An 18,547-nucleotide genomic window follows, 5' to 3' on the forward strand; every position below is an offset into this window, starting at 1 on the left:
TTAGAGGAAGACACGGCGAGGCTCGAGATGGTATTCGTGATGTTTCTTCAGGACTTGGGTCAATTTTAAGCGACATTTTTTCATAATTCACAAATTGATTATGTTAAATTCGTTCAATAAGGCTTTGTATTTTTTTTATATTATAAAATGTTTCAAATACATCTATATTGTTTCAAAATGCTTAATTTTTTAATTTTTTATTTGTTTAAATGTTTAAAATGTTTCAAGTAAATCCATATGGATAAAATACGGATACTGTGGCTGCGTTGAACCATAGACAAAGAAGGAGAGACAATCGCGAACCCTCAAGGCATAGTCATTTTAGATGGGTTTCAGGCTCGGTTTTCAAATTCCTATATATTTCTTTTTGTGATTAAATTTTGATTTGACCATTAATCAAAATTAAGTTACCATTTCTGAAACAGCTTCAAAAAGCAATTTTTCTTACCAGTTTTTTTTTTTTTTTTAACGCGTTTTTAAACTTTCGGTTACGATGGGCTGTGGTTTGCTCTTTACTAGGGAGCTAAAGAGGTTGAGAGGGGTATCCCTAATAAGAAGAGATTGCAAACCTCTAATTATTAGTTTTCGACTACTTGGATTCGCATGGTACCCTTTTCATCGTTTCCAGCATTTCTACTCTAGGAACCGTAGTAAAAAAAAAAAATGCAACTTTTGGTGCCATATGGGACTACGGTGCAGTCATCGAGATGAATTTACAAAGAACCCGCAGATATGATCAAAAGCTTTAAAAGGGGTCATTAAACATCTGTATGATGTTGCAGCAGCTTGCAATTTCTGCTAGTCAGCCCTTGGTTTATGAAACTACAAAGGTATGGGAGGGAGATTTTAAAAACGGGGAGGATTGTGAAACTCAGTTTTAAGGTTTTCCACCATGGAGATTATGACGGTCGCCTTTTCATACCTCCTAGCCTTTCCACGTCGACTAAAGCCATTTTTGGCGCCATATGACATTTATGACGGTATTATTAAGACGAATTTATGTAAACAAAAAAAAAAAAAGATCTTAGCTTTTAAAGGTGATCTTAAACAACTCTCTATGGTTTTCAAGTAGCCTGCTAGTTTTTGCTTGACAGCAGGAGATTTATGAATATTGAGAAAGCTAGGGGGAAAATATACAAGAGGGTTCGGGTTATTCGTAATTTTCGACTTGGATATATTGACCATGTTGTAGCATCGTCTTGGCTGAATGTGTCTCCTGTTTATGTCCTATTTGATTATCAACTGTCTGATCATCTGCCTGTTGTGACTTCTCTTTCCCCTTGTTTCGACGCCTTTTGAGTACAGAAAAATCCGCAGCGCCTACCAGACGAGCTCACGCGGAAATAGTTCCAAAATAACCTGATAACTGGCACTTGAATAACCTGGCACTTGCGCAAGTTTGTGCTCCCGCAAAATTTTGGTCGAGCCTATGGAACCAATGCGGCTGCGCCCCCAAAGAAGTTTCGTTAATTATGTTCGTCTACACATTAAAAGAGACTTCGCTCAGGAATTAGCAAGCCAACGAAGGTATCTCGCTTGAAAATTTTCATTCAAGGTTCTTTAAATTGAAATCTGCTCTGAAAGGGGCGTCATAAACCTTATTACTCCCCATCAGTTTCTCCTTTTGACATACCTAATGCAAAATGGTATAATTATTATACAGCTCCCCAGCTTAGGTCAAAATTTGAATCTAAACTTCAAGGGCTCTTAAGCAGGCATCAAAGTATATTTCAAGACATTGTGGTTGTGGCATCTGCAGTAGAATCAGATACTAATAGGCTGAAAACAAATTTGGCTTCTGCCATTTATGGGGTTAGCGGTTTGCAAATCAAGCATAGTAGCCCCTTCCTCGTGCAGAATTTAACATTGATCACTCAGTTGATTCTTGCCCTGAGGGTTGTCCCCTCGTCCTTATATATTGGTGATATCATAACCACTTCCATGAAGGGCAAAACTGCTGTCTGATGCAATTTGTTCAGGCGTATTTCTATTGCAGCGACTCTGCGCAAAACCTTCTATTTATGATTATAAATGAGTTTGAGAGTAAGCGTTATGCTTCACCTTATCAGTTCGGCTTTCAGGGTAGATTTGTTTGCCCTGAGGCCTTTTCTGTTGTTGCCAACTTGCTCGTTGAATCTGCCACTTGTGATCTTCCCTTTTTTCTTGGAGGACTTGAATTTCAGTTGAGTCTTTTGCTCCCTTTTTCTTGTAGCAAGGCTCCTTCTTGCTGCTAAAAGGGCCTTAAATCTTTGTATTATTAAGGCTTTCTGTGATTCCTACCTTAAAATCTGTCTTAAGGTCCCTCTTCCGAAACCTAAGTAGTCATTTCTCCGGTGAAAAAGAATCCCAGTCCGAAGAGGAGCCAGCCAAAGCGTAGTTTCTTCAGTTCAGTTCAGTTCTTTTTAACAACTATATTATAGAGCACCAAGAACAATGTTCATTTTCCTGCATGTCTAATTAAACCAATGCCTCTCTTGCGTCATATGCTGATGATATTTTTAATATCAGCCAAACTAGTGAGCACTTTTCTGAAATTTTGGTCTTGAATTTAACTCTGGGAAGTATGAGTTGATTGCTTTCAGCTGAAACAAAAGCAGCGCCGTCCTATCAGTATCTCTTTGGTTCTCCCTCTAGTTCAGCCAGTAAGAAGTATAATATACCTTGGCCTCCAATCAGTTCAACTCTCTCCTACCCGTAAACATTTAATAAGCCACATCTCCCGTAAAACTGCCTCTGCGTCTTCCATCTGTTTTGCAGTAGGACTCTTTAAGCCAATCCTGAGCTAAGATGAAATTGAAAAATTGATTTATGAAATATAAAAACAGAATCTCGAAATAATCCGTAACCAACTAAATTTGTGTAACCAATAATCCGTAACCAACCTCAAAAAATGTATGTTCCATTTCAACCAAATGTTTTTCATCTCAATATCGCCATTGAGCTTGCACAACCTGTTTTATTTATAAATCTCTCCGTAAATGGCCGAGGAAAACTTACAAATAGGAAACGGCTCAGCTTTTGTAACTGCATGTCTAGATCCCTTTACGAAGAAATATTTTCCAAAAAGATTTTTTGTTATTACCGCTTTTATTTTTGTTTCCTGAGATTGCTTTTGGCTCAAAATCTAAGAAAAGAAAAAATACTGGTTTCAAATAAACAAGATTATTCAATCTATATAAAAACTCTGAGTAGAAAAATACTTCTGAAAAAGAATTGCTTTTTATAGGTGTTTGCTATATTTCACTGCAATTTGTGCAGTCTAGACCTGTTTTCCTTCTTTCAATGAAGCAATCAAATGGAGGAAAAAGAAAGAAAAAATGGTACAGATGAAAGATACGTTGTTAATATTTTATATTCAAAAAGGCAAGGTTTTATAAATAGATAACATAGAGTACGTCTTTAAAATTTTCCATTTTTAGGAGAAATCAATGAAGCTCCCTCTCAATTTCTACCTTTGGCCTCTTGATATGTGTATTTTTTACAATTCGAGTTATTTTTACAGCATAAACTAACCAAAGTTAGTGTTTTCAAGATAAAATAGCTTCTAATTGGTTAACTGTTTCGGCTCATATTAGGAGCCCCCTCCCCCTCCCTAAACGAAATCCTACATACGTACCTGATATACTCAATCGTATTTTAGTCACATACAGTTTTTTTTAAAGCAATATAATCATGGTTTTATTACTAATTTTTTTCTTGTAATGTGCATGACGATTCTAGTTTTAAGTACAGCATTACTGTCGAATAGTTTCATATTTAGCTTGCATTGGATAAGATGATCCTAGCATTAAACACACCAGTTCTATTACAGAATTCTCTTTCGTTTCTTTTAGAATGATTATTAGTTTTACCCTCACCCTCTCCCGTAAAAGTCACTACCACCTTGTTTTACCACCACCCCTAAAAGTCAACCCTGTAGGGACCTATCCTTTGCAAAGGAGATAGCATTAAATCATTAAAACTGTATAAATGGTATTTTTATTTGAATAATAACTTACTCCCAAGGCCATAGCGTGTGCAATTCCAAACTTTGGGACATTCCTGGCCCACAATGGTTTAAAATGATCCGTTAAACAAATTTTTCCGCCTCGGTACATCTTTGCCGTCTTACCATCAAGTTCTGGAATGGCTATTTCAGGAGCTGTTGTGGGATAATTCACAGGTACCTTAAAGAAGAAAAGACACAATTATCCAAAACAGTGGTGGACTCTAACAAACTTTCATTTCAGCAGAGATATAATTGCACAATGAGCCAAGGTTGAGAAATGAGAAATAGAAACACTGAGTCTTGGCCAAATACCTTGATTTAAGGATAAGGAACGAGCAAAATAAAGTCTCTCTCCGATTCAATAGAGCAAACGAGGGTCTTAAGGCCCAGCTTATAACTAGATATTGGGAGAAACTCAGCTTTGAGAGCAGATCATAGAATATAAAATAATAAACGAGAGACGGCAAGCCATTTTCATTAGGATGAGAATAAGAGACTACTTTTGAATTTCACAACTAACTTACTTAAACTTAGTCTTCCCACGCCGGCTGTCGCATAAGGCGACAACGGTGCAGTCAGAACATATTACATGTAACTTTAGCACACATATGATATTCGCCATCATTTCTGCTTGTGTAATTATATTTCAACATGGATCGTTTTTTTTTTTTTTTTTTTTTTTTTTTTTTTTTTTAGTTGCTACAGAAGTTTCGAACATGATAAAAGAGCTTAGAAGTAGAGGACAGAAAACTTAAACTTTAACTTTTCACGCTTTTTCATCCACACCTTTATTATCAAGTTCTATAAAGGATATCGTGCTGGTTAGGCGATGAGCATGCAAGGATACACCTTTACGAAAACTCATTGTTGATTAAAAATGCTCCTCCAGGCCATCCCCTTGAGATCAGCGATTGTTATACGATTACTGCCTCAGCTACCTATATTTTTGATGCTACTTGCCAGTTTCTGTCCCTTTTCCAAAATTTTGCCCTCCCTCTAAAATAAATATCTGCGTATGTGCTTGTGTTCAGTTATTTTCAAGTGGCTAGCAATGGAAACCTTTCAAAAACATCCTCAAAATTAATCAGAAAGAGGATCATATTTGCCATACATCCATAAGACGATATTTATTTTTCTTTTTGGATTCGCTTTTACTGTCACACCGTCCGGATTTTTTTTTCTTTTTTTTCAATATTTGACAATTACATCCGGATAGAGGCATAGCTGGATTATTTCGTCCAGATATTCTGTGGGTTCTTTTTGCCTGTTGGTAAACAATCAATTAAGAAGAGAAGACAAAAAAAAAATAAAGACGAAAAAGGGTTGAGCATAGGCAAGGAGGGGGAATTATATTTTTTGCACCCCCCCCCCCCAATATTTTGAAAAAAAACATTTTTGGTAATTTCATTAAAAATATATCTTTTTGGTATTTTTATTGAAGAAACAAGAAGATTGCCCCCTCCCAGATTTTCAAAATTATATCTCATTCTTCGCCCATACATTTTCGTGAACTGAAACCCCAGATCATAAGTTAGTATGCTTACGTGGAAACGCACCACAAGGCCTTAAAAAAAGAAGCAACATATTTATTCTCTACATCAGCAACCAAGCCCGAAGCAACCAAGGTGCTCTTAATTAAGACAACTCTCTTCAATTAATCTCATTCGGGGAAATTTTCCTTCCTGTGTTTAATTCATATGTTAAGTTTATAGCATTTCTTTATTCAGGTCCTCAATCAGTAATAGTCTGGTAGCCACTTTTACAAAAATTACCAAGATTGTAAACCATAGCATTTTTTAGTTTTGGTTGCTTTCCTTTTTATAAATATTCAAATATTTGTTTTTTTTCTGAATTTTTGCTTTTGTGTTTACCGATTTCAGGATTCCCAGTTTTAAAGTTTTTAGCTTTTGCCTGGCTTCAGTATACCTTCAAAAGTATAATTCGAACTTTCCATCTGCAATAAGTATGCCCGATGAATACAGAATCCCTAGAGCCCAGGATAATAATTACAAATTTTGGGCCCTCTTGGATCAAAAAATGTTTTCCTACTTTATCAATTCTGGCAGATTATCACTTAAATGAGTCCTTAACCCTACTCACCCATTCAATCCTAGGCTATACCATGCAAGATATCCTTTAGGATAGAACTGGAATAGCTTACCCTCCCCCTCATCATAAATAGTCCTTATAAGCCAAATAACCCCAATTATACCTAAGCAGTTTCTTAGGCAGGAAAGCAATTTTGGGCCTGAAATATTTCCCACACATTTTGAAGCTGAATATGGTACCACTATTGTAACTACTGAAAAAAAAACACTCAAGAATACTTACATCAAATTCTATTTCAAATTCGTATTTAAGCAAGTCTTGTATATACCAGCATTTCCCAAACCATCTAGTGCCATCTTTGTTGGACTCAAGTCGAAACCAATCATTATCTGCTGCTTTGTTGTTTTCCACATACTGTTAGCAAAAAAAAAAAACAATTAAAAATATTGGAAATAGCTGAAATTACAGGCCTTCACTAACACGAAACAATCTATAAGTGACGAAAAAATATATGAGCTTGGAAACTGAAGAGTTTTAAAATGATAGTAGGTCATTTTCTTTTCTTTCGACATTATTTTAAGACTAGTGAGTATCACTGGAGATAAAGATGGCTAAGTAAGATAAAAAGCAGCAAATAAAACCATAAAATGCACAATCAAGAAGAGCTTTACTCGTTGCTGAGGGCCACTCTCCATTGCCTAAGGGGTAGAAGGGGGACAACAGCCCCCCCCCCGTTTTGGGTGCAGATTTCACTTGCCATTACGATAATCAGTCAATAAGAAAGAAAAACAAAGTAATCGAAACGCTAGTCCACTATTCGTTGAGCAAAAGAAAGGCTGAATGTGCTCAAAAGTCTAGACCATCCGTCACTCCTCCGAACCTGGATCCACCAATGATCCACATTTAGTTGTAATTCAACTACCATTACCAATTTTGGCTTTATTTATCTGTCGAAGAAAGAATAACTAACTGCTTGAAATTTCAAGAGAAACTATAAATCATACAAACTTCACCATGTATTGGTCTTTGTTCAGCGGAAGAAACCTTACCTTTGACCTTAGATCCTCCTGTGCCTCCAGAGGCGCTTAGGGCATCCAGGAAGAGTCGCCAGTCATCTCCCATCGCTGCGGCCGCCCAGACATCTTCCCATTCAGGTTGGATTGAGGTTTGCAAGGTCAGCCTGGTAGCTGCGTCTTAGGGTATTTTTGGGGCGTCCTCTTCTTCTGGTACCACGTGGCTGCCACTGAAGGACGACCTTCGGTAGTCAAGTTTCGGACATGCGCATCACATGACCAAGGTATCTCCACTTCCTATATTTGACCACTTTGGTTACCAATGGCTGAGATGTCTTCTGTCGTATAGTAGCGTTTGTTACTTTTTGGGATCAGTGGATATTTAGAATGCGCCTTAAGCACATGTTTTCGAACGCAAGGAGTTTCTTTCCAAGTATTTGATCTATGTGCCAAGCTTCAGAACCATAGCAAAGCGATGAGAGGACTTTGCTGTTGAACAGCCTTAGCTTGAGTCAGAGAGAGTACTTCTAGCTGCGCCAAATTTGAGACAGTTTCCTGAAAGATGCATTAGCCTGGCCGATTCTTAACTTGACATTGATTCTTAACAGTTGCTAAAAAGATTTTTATTTACTTTTTGTCACTCTACCTCCTTCTCTCTGCCAACTATATGACAGAGATGCAAATCAGAAACCAGCTAAAACATTCGGCACAGCGTGAATTGAGATCAGATGGCATTCCTAAGCTCCTGGAAATGAATCCACCCCTGAATGAATAATATTCTTAGTCTCTCAGCTCTCAGCATGAATAACATATCTGTTTGTTTCCAATTTGTTCTCATTTCAACATTGAAGGTATGGCGATTTGGAAGTCTCATGCATCGGTTTCAGCAAATTTTTGATTTGGGGAGACGCATTTTTTTTTTAATTTAAGACAGTTGCTTGAAAAAATGTCGCTACTGGCATGAGAGTTGAGCCCAAGATTCCAAGGTGACTAGACAAGGCTATGGACCCTAGACCAACAGGCACGCCAACCAATTTTTCATATATTTTTACAGTAGACTTTACCGTTACCAGGTGAGTAAGTCTATAATAAGAAGCTGCAAAATAATTTACCAGAGGAAAAAAGATGAAAAAACCAAAAAAAGGGAAAAAAGGAAACAAAATTTAAACTGAGCTCAGAAAATATGTCACTAGTTTTTCTTAGTGTGCCAAACAAGTGGCATTTGCAAGTGGACAGAGGTATGGTGTTCCAAACAGTATACTTTCTGTTTGGAACACCAATCAAAGAATTAAACTCTGATCCATAGATGATTTTTGAAAAATCTGAAAATAACATAAGTTACAAAAATGATACAGAAGCCGATCACAGACAACAATTCTTGGGAAGATTGACCTGTAACTAAAAAAAATGTATAAAATAACAGGTTAGTTCACAAATAAATTGCTTTTTTGGAGAGAGTTTCTTGCTGTATCATTAATCTCTCAAAGCAACATTAGGAAAGAAGACATCCATGTTATTGGAATCTAGCGGGCAAAAAAAGGAAACCCTTAGAAAGACACGGAAATAGGAATAAAAGAATCAATCTGGAGTATATCAATAAATGCAGAAAACTCAAAGGGCTGCACATGCATGCTGTGTTGAATGATTTTCCCGAAAACCAAACTTATAATACAAAAAAAAACATATATAGAATCGAGAAATGCATTAAGAAGAGAAAGCATTGCCCCTTCTAAAATTGCTAAACACAGACAACAGGAATATTGGCCAGCAGCTTGTTGAATGTTTCAGAGGTCAGCCTAATAAAGGCTGATCAGCTAATACAGCATAATGCAGAGGTCAGCACAACTGTAATGCACAAATGAAAGCTTGAGAAAATACCAGTCTCAAGAGATAGATTAACGCATTTTGATAAGGGAGAAAAAATAGAAGGAATAATGACCTTAACTACCTTTATAGGAAGAACAAATCAGGACTTAACAAAGACGAATACTTTAAACACTTAGCAACCTGAGTCTGTCCAAGATATTATCTAGTTATAAATACATAAGGTATCTAAATATATATATGAGAATGACCACTAGTATGCAGTAAAGGTAGTAGCCAATATATACATCTTAATAGTGAGGTTAAACAAAAAGTCTGTAATACATAGCTGAAAACTGTTTTTCATCTATAAGTTGAAGATACCAAGTAAAACTGATAGCTGTTACCAATATCATTGGATGTATCTGTCTTTTCTACAATATTTATCAGAATTATCTTTGGAACGATCTGAGCGATCTTTGGAACAATCTGAGCGAAATGATAGTGAGTTCACCATCCGTTGACACTTTCAAAGCGCATTTCGATAAGGAATGGGAGACCAAACTATGGCTCACGCAATGGGATGACGCTGATGTCCCGCGGCCCTATCATCATTAACTGGCGTACACTGGACTCGTCCATATCGCAAGCAAGTGCGGTTTAAGGTAATTTATAAGGTAATTATATATGTTAAAGTGCTAGCTACTTTAGCAGTAGGCCTACATATAACCAGAAGAACTGGGCTTATGCCTGACCCACAATTAAGGTATATTATTGCTTTTCAGCAGTCTTCATCTGTAGTCAACTCTAAAAAGAAAGCTAAAAGAAATTCAAAAAGTACATAGGCCTACATCAAAATAATATGATTTCCATTCTGATTTCAAGTATGTAATATTTATTGAGGCTAGAGTTTTCTAATAAAGAGCATTATCACAGTTCTGAAAAAGGGAGAAAAGACTTACTAGAAGTGCTACAATCTTGGTTGTATTATTTACCAAGCATAGTATATATGATAAATATGCACCCACAATCTGGGCCATCTACCGGTTGGATCTATTTACTATCTATTTCTACATACTTATTTGTTTTTTGTCTAAGGGAAATAGAAGAGAAACATTGTGGGCAGGATATTGGAACTGCTTATTTATTACATAAAAAAGGGGAGGGGCGGTAATTTATAAGGAGATTTTCAGTAGTCACATAGGCTAAGCTAAATGGCTTCCAAGAAAGTAGGGATGCATTTTTTTACAAAGGTATTTATGATTTTGTGACAAGGGGGGTGAGGGGCACAAATGTTCCAGAGAAGCTCCGGCTGGACAAACAATCAGTGGAAATTATGGACTAATAGGGTTATTATATTGACAAGTGATACTAGTTCTAAGGCTAATGAGCTTAGGGTCTTGGAACTTGAATCCACTTTATATGTGATTCAACTATTCACAGCTTACTTTGATAAGCGCTAAATATTCTTCTTTTAGTCTGCTTGGCCACTGCTGAGTATCTCTTGGCCCTGCTTTAGTTCTCAGCAAAGGGATTTTACTAAGTGTTGACTTAGTTGCTTCATCGACCATTATTCAATAATATGAATACTAAACATCAAAATTTAAATGTCCACTTTTATTCCTGAAAAAAAAAGAAAAATAAGTTTTGAATAAAATACAAAAAAAAAACACACGCTGAACAACAGATAATTAGCAGCAGTAAAGAACTTTATTGTTCTGGCAAAACACATACATTGGACTTAAGTTTTCCAGGCAGCACTGATCCTCCTTCTTTTTCAACCAGGGCTAGCTGGGTAATGCAATATCAAAGAGAGATTTTCAATGGGATGGGAGAGCTTTTAAGCCTGTTATATATGTTCTATTAACTGTAAAGCTATATTATTGTTCAGTCTTAGTTTTGACTTCGCCAGGTGTGCAAAAAAGTTCCAAAGCTGCCAGTAGCAGAATTCCAAAAGCTGCCGACATTTTAGCAGCACAACTTGCGTTTTGAAAGCTTTGCTTTGAGCAAAAACTATTTTTTACGCGAAATTTGCAGAAAAGTAACAAATGTAACTTAGTATAGCTTGCAGTTAGAAATATCAATAGTTTTCTGAATTACAATTAACAAAGTAATCTAATTCAGTTGCAAGCTAGCCATAAATATCATTCTCCATAATTTTTATTTGTACTATTTTATCAAAAATACTGTATCATATTTACTCTAATACTACAAGTGGAGTACAGTATTCAAAGTCTGAAGGATACTGTATATAGCTTACTGGTATTACTTTATAGATGAAAGTGCATACTCTAATGGTATTGGTAATATTTAAGTAATACCTGCCCAACTGCTTACTGGATACTCATTCATGACTATACTACAACTATAAAAATCCCCCTTTGACTTCTTGGGATACCAATTTTGAATGGCAGCCGGGCGGTGATATGCATTATGAAGCTGTGGTATTAGTTTTGCCCTAATCTAATCCCCAAAATAAACAGAAAATTGCTGCTACATTTTAGTGTGGCTGTTTTAGGCTGCTAATCTGCCACGTTCCACCTTTCTCATCACCTGCTTTAACTGTAGGTACGACATGATAGCAACCAGCCCTTGCAAGATTCTTTCAACTGACGAATAAACAGTTTTGAGATAATTTGGCTATTTGTGCAAGATTTGGACAAATATTAACTTCCAGTTGAAGAGAAATGGAGTGAAAAACTTGTCCACAAGGAAAAAGGATAACACCAACTTAAAAGTAAATTTTCACATAGCGACATTGAAGCTCAACGAGCTTTTAGTTTGAACAGGTTTTAAAAGCAGCACACAAGATACATCTCTTCTTGCAGAAGAGAAGAGATACATACATCTCGTGAGAAGAGATATTTCATAAGAGACACATCACCTGGTAAAAAAAGAATATCAAAAACAAAACAGCTCTTTTTTGTTTTGTAACTTTTTAGAGTTTTGGTTCCTGTTGGGTCGAGTTACTTACAGTTCATTACCACAAACTGTTTGATCAATCTTCAAACATTGATACCAGGGAGCAGAGCAAGAAATAAAGACCAACCGTTTGTTAAAAAAAAAAAAAGAAAAAAAGTCTGAAAAATAATATAAAACGTTACAAGAAAACAATCTAAAAATAATAGCCGAATTTTTACTTTCGGCTGTAACCTACAATATTTTATGAATCATGTTTTTGGGTCGCCTCCATTTCAAGAAATTCCCCGAATTTGAGTATAATCTATAGCTTAATATTGTCTCATTAAGAGGGTCAGAGGGGAGGGGCTGCAATTTCTACGGTAAGAAGATTATATCTAGGAAAAATTTTTAATGGCAAATCCAATTCTACCACAGTCTTTTTATTCTATTGTTTTTATCTCAGGATTAGCCTAGATACATGGTTAATAATTGCTCAAGCATTAGAAGTTTTGGAGGTAGGCCTAGGTATTTAAAAAAAAACTTCAATGCCTCAATTTGAGCAGAATATATATTCCGTCAAATTTCATTCACTTACTTAACAACTTTCCTAGAACGGAAAAAGATCCTACACTGCCGTTGAACAACTTAATTAAGCATGGGAGACCCACCAAAAATATTGCAGGGGGTAGGGCACCAAAGTACCAATGGTGAGGGGAGGAGGAGGAGGAGCGTACATTTGAAGATAAAAGGTTATATGCAAAATAAAATTCTCAAGGAAAAAAGAAAAGTACTCAATTTTTACATATTAAATTAAGCAAAATGTAACAAATGTTTAAATGGAGAAGATTCGTGGCAAAAAGAACACTTCCTTCAATCGGTACTTATATATTATTAATCAAAAAAAGAGTGAAGTCCCGCCGTGTAAAAAGTGGGGTAGCAAAGTAGCAATGCTACTTGGCAGTTTTCAAATTTGTTGGCATATTTTGTCTAAAAATACCATTTTACATAGAAGGGTGGGTGGGGATTTTGTCATAAATTTGGAGATATTTTCATTATCAAGCCATAAATTAGATGAACATACAACTCGAGACCATTTTTTTGCTCTTCCAAAATATAAGCGTCATTTTACTTAGAAATTACATGGACCCTTTAAGATGATACATTTTTCTTTTAATTTCTGCAATTTAGTTTGAGTCTTATTTTTTTTTTACTCTAGGTTTTGGGCATAATATGTTAATCTTAAATACATAATAATCGAATGCGCGATAGATTAAAAGGTACTTATGTATTATACCGCCAACACTCAAGTTTATGCTGTGTAAAACTCGAGACTAAAGCGGTTTTATCTTTCTGTATTAAGAAACAATTAGCTTATGCTCTGTGGAAGATAAGTTGTAGGTGACATAATACATTGTAATTATATAATTTAGGCTATATATTTGCAAATTAGGGGTGGGGGTTAGGTTAGTTCAGGTCGGGTTATCCCCCCCCCCCCCCTGATGTGCAAATATATAGCCCAAATTTATTTCTAAAGTATTATATTTTCATCATGTTTTTGTATTTTTGATTAAGATTAATCAAAATTCACTTCTTGAGTATTGGCGGTATCATAGGCAGCGCAATCACGCTGCCTAAGTAAAGAACGATGTTGGCACAATGTATTCTTTTTTTTTTGGGGGGGGGGGGTTAGACCAGGGCACTTCGTATCGAATGAGTTATCGTAGAAACTTCGAAAAGGGCTCATTCGATTGGAAATTGGAGTGGCTAGTGCCCTTTTTAATAGTTCAAATTGATTGGAAGGCAATTAATACCCTTTCCACGCCCACCTTTTCCCCAAACACATCCAATCATAATTTTGAAATAGCCAATTAGTTCAGTGTAGTTGATTTTCAGATAGAAACTATTTTTTTGAGGACAATCCCCCCCAGCCTTCGGGGCAAGGGATGTAAGTTATGCCCTAGGATCATATAAGTTTTGATAGAAAGCGTTGTCGTAGAAACTTCGAAAAAGGCTCATTCGATTGGAAATTGAAAGGGCTAGTTTCCTTGCTAAAAGTCAAAAGAAATTGGAGTGTAGCCGACCCCCCTCTCACACTTACTATACTCCAAAAAACCTATACTCATAATTTTGAGATAGCCATTAAATTTGACACGATCGAGAACCCTTGAAATTAGGTCTTTGATGTTGACAACCCCCCCCCCCCACAGCCCTCAGGGCAAGGGTTATAAGTTATGCCCTGGAGGCATATAAGGTTTTCATAGAAAGTGTTGTTATAAAAACTTCAAAAGGGGCTCATTCGATTGCTTTGACAACTTTTGCTTTGACAGCTTTTCTTTGAGCAAATATTATCTTTGTATGTAAAATGGTATTTTCAGACAAAATATGCCAACAAATTTGAAAACTGCCAAGTAGCATTGCTACTTTGCTACCCCACTTTTTACACGGCGGGACTTCACTCTTTTACATCCATCAGAAAAACTTTGTTTTTTAAATGAATCATAAACCCCATAACACCAAGCTATATATATTTGTATTTTGGGTCTAAACTAGAATACAGAGAAGACATTTACAAAATCTAAAATACAGCAAAAAAATTTTTTTCTGTTTAGAAATTGTACAAAGCTTTCAAATAGGTGCCAGAAGGAAAACATGAGGAGCAAAATACGCTTTATAAAGGTGGTCAAGCGTTAACTTATCAAAGTGACCCTTTACTCTGGAGAACTCTCTATAACTTTCTCAGTTTGTCCTTCAATATATTGATAGTTAGTAATTTTGTTGCATCAATGGAGAAACCACATGAGATCCCAAGATACTCAAGCAACAAAGAACTATAAATAATAGCAGAACCAACATGGATGTTGGAGTCTGGAGGTTAACAGCAACCAAAAACAAAAAAAAAACTCAGTTATTGAAGAGCAACTTATTACCCAATATAAATCAAATGCGTATAAAGGCTGTCAATAGCATCTATTTTATGAATGGCAGATCAGATTGCATTGTTGAAAATTGCAAAATTTTAACTCCAGTGCACAAAGATATTTGACTGCAATGGAAACTCTCTGCTCATGCATGAATGGATGCTCTCTAGCACCACTCCCATAGAGAGTTGCATATGAAAAAATTCATTTTGTACTGAAGAAGAGCCAATATAGGATGCAAGTGAAGGACCAAGTCAAACACTGGATATATCTATGGCACATACATTTAGTGGTTTATCCAGTTTTTCAAACTCTAGAGCCAAAAAAGTGCATGAGCATTTGCAACACTTAGAATCTGGGAAAATCAAAACTGTTGATCACCATGATCACACCTATTTGAGATCTCTAACACCTTGGATATATCTATGGCACACCCATTTAGTGGTTTATCCAGTTTTTCAAACTCTAGAATAGAGAAAAAAAGTACCATGAGCATTTGCAACACTTAGAATCTGACAAAATGGAAACTGCTGATCACCATAATCACATCTATATGAGGTTTCTAACTTAAGGATCTGTTGAGACAATTTTGAAATAAACTGACCAACGTGTAATCAGGCAAAAGGAGCTGCAGGATTAATGTTCTTAATTCTTTTTTAGACTTACTTAAAATTAAGTTTCTGGAAAAGAAGTTTTCAAAGGAAACTAAAGAGTCATGTTAAATTTAGGACCAGCCAAAGCTAATTATTACAATAATTCCAACTCAAAACAACCAGAAATTACTATTAAAGAATAAATAAAATTCAAAACAAACAAAATTAAAATAAAACAATTGTAGAAAACATAGAGATAACAAGTAGTCATACTAACATAAATGAATTAATAAATCTTAAAACAAGTAAAAATTAAATTGAATGTTTTAAGTCAAACTTGCAATGAACAAAAATTACCAAAAACAGGAATTTGGCTAGAGTTTATAAGTCTAGAGCTTGTTATGTAATTTGTGTTTTATTGAAACTATAATTATCTTGAACACTATGCTTTTATTTTTCAAAACACATAAATACAAAAAACATAATATAAACATGAACAAATAAATGTCACTATAATAATCAAGGTGACTAGAATTAAATAACAGAAATAAACTGAATATTTAATATATAATGATATTAATCCCTAGAACATCAGCAATTAAAAATTTTATTGTACTGTAGTTTCTGTTTTTATTTTTCAATGAAGTAAATATAAAAGAAAATATTTGTGATATATTTCATTTTCTGTAAAGCACAAATGAGGCAATAAGCTTTAGACTTTTACAGGGAAAGAGGGAAAAGGGATAGAAGCCAAACTTTTGTCTAAAGTAATTTTTGCTTGTTTCAAGTTTGACTTGTACATTCAACTTAATTTTTACTCATTCTAAGATTGATTTATTCATCTATATTAATAGGCCTACTTGTTATCTCTATATTTTCTATAATTGTTTATTTTAATTTATGTTTGTTTTGAATTTCATTTAGTCTTTAATAGTGATTTCTGGTTGTTTTGAGTTGAATTATTATAGGAATTTATTTCTGTTGGTCTTAATTTTAATATGGCTCTTTACTTTTGTTTAAAAACTTTTTTCAGAAAGTTTTTTGTTATTAATTTCTGCTTGTTTTGATTGTCAAAGTTTTGTTTTTGGTTAGGGTGAAGGTACTATGATTCAATCATAGATTCAACAGTTTTTGTAAAAAAAAAAAAAAAAAAAAACACTTTTTCTACTCCAGAAGGTTTAATTTAAAGACTTTTGATTTGAAAAGGGTTTCAGTATGTAGAACCAATATCTACAAATCTAACTGTTTGATTAAAAGTTTGAAATTTTATCAGAAAAGGGTACAAAACTCCGATTTTCTTAAATTGGAGCATTTTCACCAATAAATTTGACATAACAAAAAAGCTACCTGTTTTCAATGTAAGTTGGAACCCAATTCAACATATGTCGAAATACTTGGGGAATACTTGTGGGTGGGTCCTGGTGGATTTGGCATGCCTATTCTTTTTACTTTATTTCTTTGTTTCTTTTCAACTTTTTAAAATGTGTAAATGTATAAAATACTATTCAGATAGTGGAAAAAAAAACTGAAAAAATTGCCTAAAGTATAGGGACAAAATTGAATAATCATGTGGAGTGTAATTGTGTGACCTAGGTTTCCATAATATATTGTGTGATGCTAATAGTGTGATATAGGTCTCTTTATAAACGCTATCTGGAATAGCCCACTTTGTCTCAGCTTTAATGGTCCAGCAATGATTTCTTTGTAGTTCACTGTTAAAGTGTTGTCAACATTTGGCCATGTCAAATTTAATCTGCCAGTTGAATCCACTTTTAACAAATTTAGTTTTGACTATCCTTTGTTTGGAAAGTCCAGAATTCTTGAAATATGCATGTCTTACTTAAGATTATTAGAAGTTTGTGACACCAAGGAGTTTAACATGTTTCATAAGCATTTTGGGTGGGGTAGGAGTTCCACACTAATTAGGGAGGGGTTTAGAGAGAATATTTTGTGCTTTACAGCTTGGGATCTATTTGAAAGAAAACATGTATAAAATTTACTAAGAGAGGGTGTACTTCAAATTCAGTGATAAATGAATTAGGTTGTCGTGATCAACCAAATCAAATGCTTAAAAATATGAACATAGCATGAGGCCAGGTGGCAGTGCCTTGGATGAGGGAAAAATTTGGCATCTAGCATAACATCAGTAAAACTATAATTTAAAAAAAACAAACTGTTTTTAATGTTTTTATCATGTGAAATATTATTACAAATAAAATAACCATCATAATCTCTTGTTGCTGAGAAAGTACCCATAAATTCGACAACTATATTTCTGCCAGAGGACTCTTGAATTTTGACACCCATTGATTCTCATCTGTTTTACATGTCTCAGAGAAGTTTTGACAGAATCACCTATATTTTGACAGGGTCTGTTGCTGTCTGTCCATAATTTCGACAATGTTACTACAAGATATTCTCAAAAGAAATGAATCTCATGATAGAAGCCAATATCTAAATTTGAATTTGGCTGAAGGAATATTATTAGTTGGTCTGGTATTCCACTACATCAGACAAGAATTTTTGACACTTGGAACATAGTTTTGTCAATATAACATTAGCTGTCATTTCAACTTAATTTTATCAAGAAAAAGCTAATATGGCTACATTTTAGAAAAGATCAGATATATCTTGATGAATTGGTGCTGATCTCAACTTTTTTTTGCCAAAAATAACCAAGTAATGACAGTTTGAACATTACATAGCTAAAATACTGTCAGGATTTCATTTTGTCTCAAAAACAGGAAACTGATTGAATTGAATATCCTTTTCTTATCTGGGTGTATCAGATATAGTGTAAACATTTTGCATTGTCAAAATATAACAGAGGCGTCAAGAGATAGTGTTCCAAGACACGACTAAGCAGACTTATCCTATTTTGAAGGAAAATTTTGACAGTGGCTCCAAAATTGCACTGTCAAATCATTGGTGCCTTTACCCTATTATAATTAATATTTCCCCAGTGTTTCTTGTTTCTGATGTAAGAGTTAAAACGACCAGTTTTAATTTAATAGTTTTAATTTGTGGCATTTGATTTATTTCAACGCCCCTCTCAACATACCCTGAAAGTTTCCACTGAATGTCCTCAGCTGCTCCTGAGATTTTGCTGATACACCCTTTTGACAGTCAGCATGCACATAGTGTGTTTTCATTTTGTTCAACAACCCCTAATATTCCCTAAAAGTAGTCAGAAGCAAATGTAGTACCAGTTCCAAGCAGTCACATTTATGAGTTGTTGCAGTTGGAAATAGTCACTGTTGCAGTCACAACCAGCCACATTTA

At 35.0% G+C, this 18,547-nt stretch overlaps 1 protein-coding gene across 2 annotated transcripts in view; it reads right to left on the reverse strand.

The window, feature by feature from the left end:
- The window catches only part of Ufc1 (Ubiquitin-fold modifier conjugating enzyme 1), a 36,417-nt gene that overhangs the window by 11,569 nt on the left and 6,301 nt on the right, over positions 1-18,547 (reverse strand). For both annotated transcript variants that reach the window (XM_089095965.1, XM_089095961.1), the window contains exons 2-4: positions 10,302-10,476; positions 6,320-6,451; positions 3,999-4,166 (exon numbers count right to left, since the gene is read on the reverse strand). In XM_089095965.1, coding sequence (XP_088952091.1) covers positions 3,999-4,166; positions 6,320-6,451; positions 10,302-10,424 — 423 coding nt within the window. In that variant the 5' untranslated portion in view covers positions 10,425-10,476. The remainder of the gene's footprint in view (positions 1-3,998; positions 4,167-6,319; positions 6,452-10,301; positions 10,477-18,547) is intronic.

The sequence above is a fragment of the Artemia sp. Qi Xiang Cuo genome, chromosome 1, assembly GCF_049724085.1.
Source record: "Artemia sp. Qi Xiang Cuo chromosome 1, ASM4972408v1, whole genome shotgun sequence".
Taxonomy (NCBI): Eukaryota; Metazoa; Arthropoda; class Branchiopoda; order Anostraca; family Artemiidae; genus Artemia; species Artemia sp. Qi Xiang Cuo.